Source organism: Setaria viridis, chromosome 4 (assembly GCF_005286985.2).
Source record: "Setaria viridis chromosome 4, Setaria_viridis_v4.0, whole genome shotgun sequence".
Lineage (NCBI taxonomy): Eukaryota > Viridiplantae > Streptophyta > Magnoliopsida > Poales > Poaceae > Setaria > Setaria viridis.
In genome coordinates this window covers 28375634-28387769 of record NC_048266.2, presented here as the reverse complement: position 1 = coordinate 28387769, position 12136 = coordinate 28375634, and the positions used below count along the sequence as shown (strand labels likewise).

Genomic DNA, 12136 nt, shown 5'->3' with positions numbered 1-12136 from the left:
AAATCCTTATGCATGCTATATAGTTTGACATGGGCTTTGGGACAGGGGGAGCTGATTCATAATTGAAAGCGTTTTATATTGTTTTATTTTATATAGCTACGAACTATGTAATATAAAAGATAGACTATAAAAGTATAATGTTAGAGATCACAACAAAAAGCGTGTCTTTTATTTGAAAATGGATGGAATATAATGGATGCCTCCCACTTTGTGATATACCAACTTAACAATTCATTCATTATACTACCAGAACTTAACTGTTAGCATGTTGCACATGTTTTAATTTCTTACTCTCTCCGTCCCAAATTGTAGATCGTTTTGACTTGTCTAGATTTATAGATAGTATTATGCATCTAAACATCCACTATATCTAGGTGCATAGCAAAGACTATGCATAAAAAAAAGCTAAAAGACAGACCTCCATCCCGAATTGTAGATCGTTTTGACTTGTCTAGATTTATAGATAGTATTATGCATTTAAACTATAGATAGTATTATGCATCTAAACATCCACTATATCTAGGTGCATAGCAAAGATTATGCATAAAAAAAAGTTAAAAGACCTACAAATTGAGACGGAGGGAGTATATTCGTATTACTACCACTTGCTACGACTTCGTCTTTTATTGTATATCCCACGTCCCTCGCGCTCTCCGTCTCAGATTTTCCAAATTGTAACTCAAGATAGATCCAAAACTAGCGATTATTCTTATCAAAAAATAGGAAAGCAAAGCGATTGGCACTATGCAGTACTAGGATCCAGATGCGCTCAGAGAACTGTCAATCGATCTGTCTAGGCCGCCGCCCTTATAGCAAATCAAGTACAAGTGTACAACTGAACTGAATCAAATCCCCTCCAGTCCACATCAATTTTGCTTCTTTCGCCTCAATCATGGCAAGAACACGAAGAATCTTGCACCTGCTTCTCGCCTTGTGCTTCCTCTGTAGCAGCAGCAGCATCGCCATCGCCCCAGCTTCCGGCGCCACCGATGCGTTCGTCGGCTGCCTCGCCGCCGCCGGCGTCCCGCCGCGCCTCGTCCAGACCCCGGCGTCCCCGTCCTACGCCGCGCTCCTGCTCTCCTCCGTCCGGAACCTCCGCTACGCCGCGCCGGGCGCCCCGCGGCCGCTCGCCATCGTGGCCGCCGCGGAGCCCGCCCACGCGCAGGCCACCGTGCGCTGCGGCCGCCGGCACGGCGTCCGCGTCCGCACCCGCAGCGGCGGGCACGACTACGAGGGCCTCTCCTACGCGTCCCTCGACCCCCGCGAGCGCTTCGCCGTGCTGGACCTCGCCGCGTTCCGGGACGTCCGCGTCGACGCCGCGCGCGCCGAGGCGTGGGCCGGATCGGGGGCCACGCTCGGCGAGGTCTACTACGCCGTCGGCGCCGCCAGCCGCGCGCTCGCGTTCCCCGCGGGGATCTGCCCCACCGTCGGCGTCGGCGGGCACCTCAGCGGCGGCGGGTTCGGCACGCTGATGCGCAGGTACGGCCTCGCCGCCGACAACGTCCTCGACGCCGTCCTCGTGGACGCCGACGGGAGGCTCCTGAACCGGACCACCATGGGGGAGGACCTCTTCTGGGCCATCCGCGGCGGCGGCGGCGAGAGCTTCGGCGTCGTGCTGTCTTGGAAACTCCGCCTCGTACCCGTGCCCCCGACTGTCACCGTGTTCACCGTCCGACGGTCAAGGAACCAGTCCGCGTCCGATCTCATCACCAAATGGCAAGTGATCGCGCCGGCGCTGCCGCGGGACCTCATCCTCCGCGTCGTGGTGCAGAACCAGCACGCGCGGTTCGAAGCCCTGTTCCTCGGCCGCTGCAGCCGCCTCCTCGACCACATGGGAGCTCACTTCCCCGACCTCGGCGTGACGCGAGCCGACTGCGAGGAGATAAGCTGGATCCGATCCGCCGTCTACTTCGCCTTCTACTCCAGCTCCAAGCCGCTGGAGCTGCTCCTGGACAGGAGCGGCGAGACGGGCAGGTTCGTCAAGGCCAAGTCCGACTACGTTCAAGAACCCATCCCACTGCATGTGTGGGAGAGGACATGGTCGTGGCTGGAGAAGCCCGAGGCCGGGCTGCTCATCCTGGACCCCTACGGCGGCCGGATGGCCAGCATCTCGCCTTCGGCGACGCCGTTCCCGCACCGGAAGGGGAACCTCTACAACCTCCAGTACTATTCCTACTGGGTCGAGAACGGCACGGCGGCATTGGGGAAGCGGATGGGCTGGGTGAGAGGGCTGTACAAGGAGATGGAACCGTACGTGTCCAAGAATCCAAGAACTGGGTATGTGAACTACAGGGACCTGGATCTTGGGACGAATGAGGTGGAGGGTAACGTGACTAGCTACGCGAAGGGGAGGATTTGGGGGGAGAAGTATTTCAAAGGTAATTTTGAGAGGTTGGCAGCTGTGAAGGCTGTGGTGGATCCGGATGATTTCTTCAGGAATGAGCAAAGCATCCCCCCTCTGCCGGCTGCCAACGGATGGAGCTCCATCTGATTGGGCATCTTCTCTTTTGGAATGTGCAGTGCTTTGTGGTCATAGGGGATTTCCTCTCGACGGTTTTTTATTGTGAATTTGTGATCAGAAATGGTTGAGAAATTGTATTGGCGAATCAATGCAGTTTGTGTTCTCTAATTGGATGTTTGTTTCTTTTCAAAAAAAAAAGTTGGATGTTTGTGCCACATATTATAGCCCTAACCTTTCTGTCAGTTTCTAAAGTCATAAAGTAAAACAAACAGCGAACTTCTTATGCAACTTTCGAAAAAATCAGTAGCTCAGAAAAGTTGACTTTATACGGAAAGCTGAAAAGCTTAGTCTTTTCGTAGCCTTTTGAGCTTAGAAATCTAAACATATCTTCTAAAAACTATTGTTGGCTTTTCAGGAAAAAAAACTAGCAGCATTTTTTTTTCAAGCTTCAAAAACTACAGCTCTTTGTGGGGACTAGGGAGGCTGCCATTAATTTCACAGGCTATTTACAGTCCTCTACTCATGTTCTGGCCGCGAAATTAATAATCAACCTTTTTGCCCCTTTTCTTGGTCAACTTTTTTTTTTGCAGTCTTGCCACTAAACTTGGAAGAGTCAAGGGGAAATGTGAAGAAGAGACATAGGAAGAAGATTAGAGGTAGAATGATGTGAAGTCTTATAAATTGAATAAATCATGTGAAGCAACGCACCGGCGATGCCATGATAGTCCCTCCCATCTAGAATCGGTGCATCCATCGAAACAATCCCAAATCTTGGATTAATCAAACTTCTCACTGAGAAATTTTGCTAGAATTTTCACTCTTTGAAACAGTTGGGGCTCCCTCGTTAACTCATTCCAACCAGTTACTTCATCGTGTTTCAATAAGAGTAAACTTGAATTAATCGATGCATGATAGCTTGCTTTCTTCAATTAATTTCAATATTCAGTTTGACATTCATTTTTATGCAGTTGGACCTTCATTTTTAGTCATACTAGAATCTGGGCACGCCTCCGACGTGCCTATCTTTCAACTCGTTTGTGCAGCAACAGAGATGCCACATGAGAATGTTGTTGTATTTATTCTAAATTAAATCAATTTTAAAAAAAATGCCACTCCGTGCCTGCTTCCTACCGCTGCACCGTGCTACCATATGTGCTATCCGCCTTCATTGTGTATATGTCAATATTCTCTGTAATATTTTTTTATCAGTAATTCAATACCTATATGCCATAAAATGAATTTTTATTTGGCAGGTTTAAAACTTAAAAGTAGGAAGCCCATGCTCATATGGAGTATACACCTTTTCCTTTTATGTAACCCAGCTTAATTTAGAATTGTTTGATAATTCGGAGTTTAAACGTACAGATAATTTTTTGGCTCATAGTAGGTCATTTCATCTCTTTCTTGATCCTCAGGTTCAAATTTAATTTGATCTTTTTGGATACATAATAGCTAATATGGCATACTGTTAACACAATGGAGTGTAATTGATGATTGATGCAAGCTTTCAGCAAATAAATTTGATGATTATTACTTACAGTCATTCTCTTTTATTCTGTAGAGTCCTTCATTTAGACATTTTAACAGATTCTGAGGCCTCTTCTAGGAGATACCAGGGAGTCTAAGTAGCCCTCTCATCAATGTTGGCCTGTCAAGAGAGAAATTGGAAACAGGCATGTCTACGACCCTTCATTTTATTCTTTTCTTTTGCCACGAAAGTTCATTATTTAGTGCCGCCATAATTCGCATATGTATAAACATGAGCATGTGTCATCAGTCTAGTGGCTATAACAGAACAGAAACATGAGCACTAGCCATCAGCCTAGTGGCTAGTTTAGTGTGCAGCATACCATCCATTATATATTTTTAGTTAGTTAAAAGGGAAAAAACCTGGCGTTGACTTTTAAGAGCTATTGGCAATTTACTCCGGTGATGCTCTAGCATTATAGCAATATTTCCACAGCCAAGTCCCAAAATAGCAAAATAAATTTATGAATGTCCAGTTTTGTGTCTGTATGTTGGTAGCTGGTAGACTGATATAACAAACTCTATCAGCTAGTAGTAGTGGAGCTACTGTAAGCTCTAAGCGTTAATATCATCATGCATAGATCAACAAGGTGTGAAAATACAGATGGCTTTCTTTCATAACATACAGTCTCAAAAGCTACTTGAATGATACCTGAACCAGAAAATCACATTGGTTTCCTAGTTCTTTTCTCACAAGAATAAGGTGAAGCATCAGCTGATTAGATCAAAAGTGTGACAGCATTAATGAAGAACCACATAGTAGAGCAAGAAAGATGTCCCGGAGCTTTAAGGCATGAAGAGAACAATTCTTCTCGAGGTCAAGGACATGATTTTGGAGTTGGATTTTGTAAGATCTGCACGAAGAGAACAATTCTTCTCGAGGTCAAGGACATAATTCATCACAGCACCTTGCATCTTACGTTGATATGTATGTGTGTTAGGGTCAAAATAGAATACACAATATCATGGACCCATGTTCATAGAACAAACAATAAGATTTAGCAACACATTCAAAATCAACATATGCAATAATTAGGTTTCACCGGTTCACCCAGGCTTCCAACAGCTGCGTAATAATTTCTCCGGCCCAACTTTTAATGTAGTTTTGGAGTTTCAATGGTGGAAATCACATGTCCACCGATGGAAATTGGAAAATTAGATTATATTGCTCACTTCTTGTTGTCATTGAGCTAGCACCATTTCGAACTCGTACAATTATAGCCTCATTTTCTACGTCAATTTTTGGCATAACCTTTACTTAATCCGGTGCACATAATTTCGTAGACAAATCAGCATAACCTTTACTTAATCCGGTGCACATAATTTTGTAGACAAATCAACTGGTACAAAAGCTGAAACTACATGATAATAAATAGAAAGAACTATACAATGATAATAAATAGAAAAGACTATGCAATGTTTTAATCACTACTGACCTGCGCAAATCAGAAAGTCTTTTGAGTCTATCCATATAAATGGGTAGACTTACCAAGTTACAGATCCCATTGTTTCTTCAAACTAATTAATGATAACAGGATTTAGAAAATTATTGAAGCATAAGCTGAAAATTTGTTTTCATTGGCGCAGTCTTCAGTTTGCCCTCTTTTTCTCCAACCTAACCTGAAAAGAATGTCATAAAATTAATGTATTGCTGAGGGAGGTCATATGCAATCAAGCTGTCTGAATGACACATACAGAGTTTGCAAGCATTAGCTGTAAAAATGGAAACAATCCACAATATTCTCAAAAAAGCCGTTTTACTAAAGGTCTCAATATCAGGAATGATCTGAGATAATCAATTGTCTCACCTCACAACACAGTTAACTCATCACCATCAAGAAATCAAATGGTGTTTTGCCAAAAAAAGAAAGGGAAAAGAAATCAAATGATCAAAATACAGTAGCTAGTGATCTTGAAGCTAATTTTTTGCAGAAATGTTCAGGCCGATGCTTGCTTTTGGTATAAGCACCAAGAGTTGGAATTGGGAAGACACCAATTTACTGAAGTGGCTGGTTTATCAGTTTTTTAGTAACTCCATTGCCTACATTTACTGGTGCTAGGGTTGAATAAGGCAAGGCTACAAGCTACTACCAAACCTAGTTAAATACAGAAGGGGAAAACAATAAATCTGAACCAGTAGTAGGTATTAAGAACATCGAAAGACACTAACAATGCCTACTAAAGTGTCCATATACATATGACAAGAATGACCATCCCGTATTTACAAAATATACAAGCTTGAATTATGGGGCTGAGGCCACTGCATTGCTTACTAATCTGGTGCTTATTCAACAATGCCAATCAAATGAGCAAAAGTATCGAATTCAAATTTCAGAATTGGCCCCAGAGACATTTATTAAATGTAGAGGTAGATAGACCAAAACAGGTATATGTAAGAAAAACAAAAAAAATATGTTATCGATAACACCCACTTATTATATAAGATCACTTCATCTTACATATATGGATTACAAAATATTTGAGCCCAACCTATGGACTGATAAAAATCTTTAATGGAATCTATATGCTACATACATTGCTACAGGCATTTCAGTGATGAATAATGGACTATACGAGCAAGCAACAAAATTCTGCTATGCTTATATGGACAATCATGGATGAGCAAATGTAGGCATTAAGGTATTGTAGCAACGCAATGTACCCCCACACAATTGGCTTGCAAATATAAGAAATTTTACTTATGTTCAACAGTCAAAGGCATATTGGCAATTACACAGAATTCAGAGGATACTTACATAAAGCTCCAGGTGAAGAACAACCTGCAAAAGAGATGTGATCAGCCAAGTCAACAATGGAAGGCTCCACTTTTGCATAAATATGTACTGTCAGTGAATACCCACCAATACAAAGATTCGACCGGTATACCGAAAGCGACTTATCCAATATCTAGGTATGTCTCAATGTATGTTGAATTGTCTATGCATTTCTTCAGAAACAAGCTGGTGTAGCACAAACCACCACCCAATAAGTGTACAAAAGGCTGTGGTGAGAACTCTGACACCGCGCAAAACATCAAAACCTACAAATTTGACCAGAGAAGTTCAAAACAAAAATTAAGATCATGATCCTGAAGCTAGTTATTTATTCTGCAACCAATTCAAAGTTTCAGACAAGTACATATATTCAGGTATGATAGTTGAACATGAACAAAGAATTTAACACACACAAAGATTAAGGCCCTGTTTGGCACGGCTCCACTCCTAAACTCCAGCAACTCCATCAAAAAATTCAGCCAAACACCCCAACTCCAAAACTCCATGGAGCTGTAGTGCAAATGGAGGTGGAGTTTTGGAGCACCTCTTTTGCTGCTCCAGAAACTTCTCTTTTGAACCTCCTCGTGGAGTTGGTGGGTAATTACCCACCAATACCACTGGTTACACAAAAAAACGTTTCATTCTATTCTCTCTTCTATTCTCTCGAGCCCCACTCGCCGCTAGAGCCCCGCCCGTCGCCGCCCCCGTGGCCGGCCAGCCTCACCGCCCGCCACCCGCTGCCCGTCGCCGCCCGCCGCCCGTCGTCGCCCGTCGCCGCGTCCGCCGCCCGTCGCCGCCCGCCGCCCGTCGTCGCCCGTCGCCGCGTCCGCCGCCCGTCGCCGCCCGCCGCCTGTCGTAGCCCATCGCCGTGCCCGCCGCTCGCCGCCGCCCGCCGCCGCGCCCGTCGCCCGTCGCCGCCCGTCGTCGCCCGTTGCTGCCCAGCCCGCCGCCCGCCGCCTCCCGTCGCCGCGCCCGTCGCCCGTCGCCGCCCAGCCCGCCGCCTCCCCTCGCCGCACCCGTCGCCCATCGCCGCCCGCCGCCGCCCGTCGCCGCACCCGTCGCCCGTCGCCCGTCGCCGCCCACCGCCTGTCGTCACCCGTCGCCGCCCACCGCCTGCCGTCGAGCCCGCCGCCCAGCCCGCCACCCACCCCGCCGCCCGTGGAGGGTCTCTCGTGTGCAGCACAGTGCAGTGGAAAAAGGGGAAGAAGAAGATGGGATAGAGAGGATGACAAGTGGGGCCTTAATTAGGGGGCAACAATGGCAATCCACACTGAAATCGATCTTTTTTGGAGCTGAGAGCACCATCTAGCCAAACACCCCATTTTTGTTCTGGAGTTTTGGAGCGGAGCTGGCTCCATGTGGAGTTCAGGAGTGGAGCAGCTCCACCCGGAGTTGGAGCCATGCCAAACAGGGCCTAACTGGAGTACTGGACACACCATTGGTTAGCACTACTGAATTAGCATCCATGTACAAGAAAATAGTTCTTGTATAGAACCAAGCAAGGCACATAGATGTGCAATGCCAGTTTGTGCCTGAGATAAGTCTACCCGTTGTGTTAAAAAAACTGAAGCATAAAGAGCCACACTATGCACAAAAATCTATGACCAAAAAGCAAGAACCAGATGGATCTCATTACTAATCTAGTATGAAAAAGGTCCACAGAAAAAAAAGAGATGGGCAATAATGTCAAACATAGGGATTAATATCATGTAGTAGTAGGGCTTAAAGATTTGAGAGTTCTTTTCAAAGAAAAACTGTCATTATATCCTAAAGCACATATGTGCGGTAAACAATTCAGTTGCCAGATCAGCTCCTGATCTCCATGTTTACTTAACAACATGTGCATTTTTTGTTTTGGACTAAAGCATAGAAACATTTTCATGTATGATTCAATAAGATATGGAAATTTCCTTTTAATCTCATATAGAAACCAAATACACGAGCTCCAGTTAATTGTTCAATTTTAAACCAAGGCACCTAAAATAGTAAAGCTATCCAATGGTTAGGTGAAGAAACAACAGCTGTCACAAGAAAGAGACACCACTTATGGCATATGAAATCTTCCTCACCTTTTTTAGATAATAATTTTTGTTGGTGAGTTAGAAAGTTAGCATTTGTTTCCTCCAATGTGAAATAACAGTCTTAGGAAATTTTTGACAGTCATGTTACAACCAACCCCAAAATTTTCATTATTACTAAACCAAAGTTGTTAACTGTTACAACACTCCATCTTAAAAAGTATACTTAACACCAGAAGGCTCTTTATTGGTTCAATTGCAAAGAACTGGAGCTCTTTCTATACCAAGTTCGTTGGGTGCTACTGTGCTAATATATTATCAAAATGAATCCTGAAATATGACCTGACAGGCTAGAACTAAAGACAAAGTTAGGTGATTATCATATATGTTCTATTAGCCGTGGCCAATGAATTTGTGTTGGCCTCTGAAGGCCAAGCCTTTGCAGGGGCACCAAAAGGATCGGTGCCAGTACTACGAGATGTATGCCAGAATTCAATACCAAAACACATCCAATCCTAGAAGGAAGCAAAAAAGGTTAAATGTTGACTTTTCTATATTGTACAAAGGTTGAATTTACTGATAAGAAATTAATTGCATAATGGTTGAAACAAGATGGCTTTTCTGATTTGCACAATTTACGCTTTCTGAAAGCTATTACAGACTTATCAAGTTACCGTCTGGATCAAGAAGTCTCCACATCTCATGAGCTTAATCTCTCTGACATTGCACATACATAAACTTCAACCTTTTCGATCCCTCTGCAGATAGATAGCTTCTCAAATCCTCGCAAGTAGGCATTAGCTTTACGAAAACACTGGTATCACGAATCTGAATAGAATATATCATGGGTAAGATGGTAAAGTAAACATATAAAGGTAAACTAATGACAAAACAATTAAGTTGAGTGAAAGAACTAAATTTCAAGACCCCATCCTCACTAAAAGAGTGGGGAAAAGAAGCTAACCATTAGGAAGGAGAATGGAGGTACGCTAATAAATAAAGAAATGATGGGAACAACCCAGTTCATATTTCATAGCCTATGCAATATAACTGCAAGGGAATAGTGTTTTTTTACTTTGTTACTAAATCATTTTATTGTTATAACTTGTATATTATGTTCAAATCATGTTTTCTTAAAATGAAAACAATCATTATCTTTTTCAAAGGCAAACAATTGAATATTATCGTGAAACAAGAAATGCTCCTAAAATTTGGGAACCACAGAATAAAAAAAGGTTAATGCCAGATGACATAACACTTGAGGAGTCCTATTGAGGTCTTCAAATTTGCAGTTGTAAGATTCAGGGAGATCTTAGTTGTAAAAAATAACATGTACAAATCATTTATGTATTGAAAAAGATTACAAGGTAACTCATCCACAACTTTCCTGATTTATATATATCTAAGCACACACATTGTTAAAGACAGGCTCACCGGTCATGGAAAACATCCAGAGTTTCAGGTTCAGGCACACTAATGATGGCATGGGAGTATTCTGTGAATTTGCTGGATGACCACATCTTCCAGCATCTTACTCTTTGATCAAGGCTAGTAGAGAAAGCCCAGGTACCGTTTATCCAGATTCCTAACAAAAACATGCATATGCAGATATGCTTAACTCCAATGAAACAGTGGAAACATATCAACTACATTGATTCGAATGGTGACAAACCTTTAACTGCTGCACTATGAGCTGATGGGATCTTATGTTGATATAGAATTTTAAGTGTACCATTGTCATGCGAGTTTAGCCTAGCTGTGGTAGTTGAGCAGTCCTCTAGAGATCCTACTGTGAAGCTGAAGCACTGGACAACCTGATCATTCCCACCACTTATGATGCAGTATGACTTGTTATTTGTTGAGGATGATATGTGGAGACAATTAACGCCTGACTGATGGACACCGGATAATAATAGTATTGGCCTCAATTCAGGTACGTCACATGATTGGGTACTTGAAGGTATCTCAGAATTTGAGCCATCACTTCCTTCATGCATTGCGTTGTGAGTGTTTTCCACACCAGAAGTTTCAGATGAATTTTCAGTAGCATATGGGGTACTCGGGTTGCTCCGATCAGGGGGTGATGTATCTCCATCTCTCTTCTTCGAAGAATGGTTTTCCAGTGATCTCCATCAGCGACGACTGCCTTGGCTCCCTGTTCCTGTCCTGGGACACATTTGACAATCAATACTCATGTGTGGTTGCATCTTGGATATTAGTTGCATGAAGCCGTGAACGGTCTCTTCAGGTTCCAGAAAGTAATGCTACCATATGTGGATCCACTCACAATAAGGTATCTATCTTTAGCATCATCCGAAAATCAGAGCAATAATTTCATTAAGATAAAACCATGTCACGACATGAGAAAAGAAAATAGAGCTGACCTTTATAGTGGCTAGCATTGATGATAATATGCCGCAGCACCAGAACTGGTGATGCCTGTGGAACCAACAAGGCAACATCAAACCTGTACAAAATGGAAGCAGCAACTCAAAGATACAGCCAAGAACACTACAAATAGAAAATTTGTCTCATAAATTCAGAATGCATACCATAATCGAGAAGGCAACAGAAGAGCACGGAGCACAACCGTTGCGTATGAGCAAGCAACAACAACAAAGCATACTGTCAACCTGCCACAAAAGGAAGATTACATGATGCAAGAGAATGAAAGAAAGGCTATGCTAGCTAGATTCTGTACTTGCACATGTATCACGATCAATGTTTTAAATAGCCGGCTATAGCCTCCGCTATCTTCCACTATAGTTGATCGAGGAGGGTACCACTATTTGCTTCTATGTACAATTTAGCCGCTATTTGCCGCTATAGCTCCATTTAGCCGGCTATTATCTATTTTTGGAGGCCGAACGCTAAATGCCTTAGCCCGCTATTTAAAACATTGATCACAATATAGAATATAGATACATGGTTTTGAAATTGCTATAAAAAGGCTTAACAGGGACTAAGATTTTAGGAAGCAACACATAGCAGGTTCCAGGAATGACAAATATACATGAACACATATAGATCAACAACAACAACAACAACATAGCCTTTCAGTCCCAAGCAAGTTGGGGTAGGCTAGAGTTGAAACCCAACAAGAGCCACAAATCAGGGTTCGGGCACATGAATAGCTGTTTTCCAAGCACTCCTATCCAGGGCTAAATCTTTAGCTATATTCCATCCCTTCAAATCTCCTTTTATTACCTCTTCCCATGTCAATTTTGGTCTTCCTCTGCCTCTCTTCACATACGTTTTTTTCAGAATATAATCTACATGCACGCATAGATGCAAGGAAGAGGGAGGAACGTAGGTCATAGGCCTCACCTTTCAGGGGCTTGGAGGCATACGGAGGT

General features: G+C 43.4%; 1 protein-coding gene across 1 annotated transcript; it reads left to right on the top strand.

Moving 5' to 3' along the window:
* Window positions 1-680: 680 nt before the first annotated feature.
* Window positions 681-2676, top strand: LOC117851831 (berberine bridge enzyme-like Cyn d 4). The gene has a single exon (XM_034733733.2). The coding sequence runs from the start codon at window positions 893-895 to the stop codon at window positions 2489-2491; it is 1599 nt and encodes a 532-aa protein (XP_034589624.1). The 5' UTR covers window positions 681-892; the 3' UTR covers window positions 2492-2676.
* Window positions 2677-12136: the final 9460 nt, after the last annotated feature.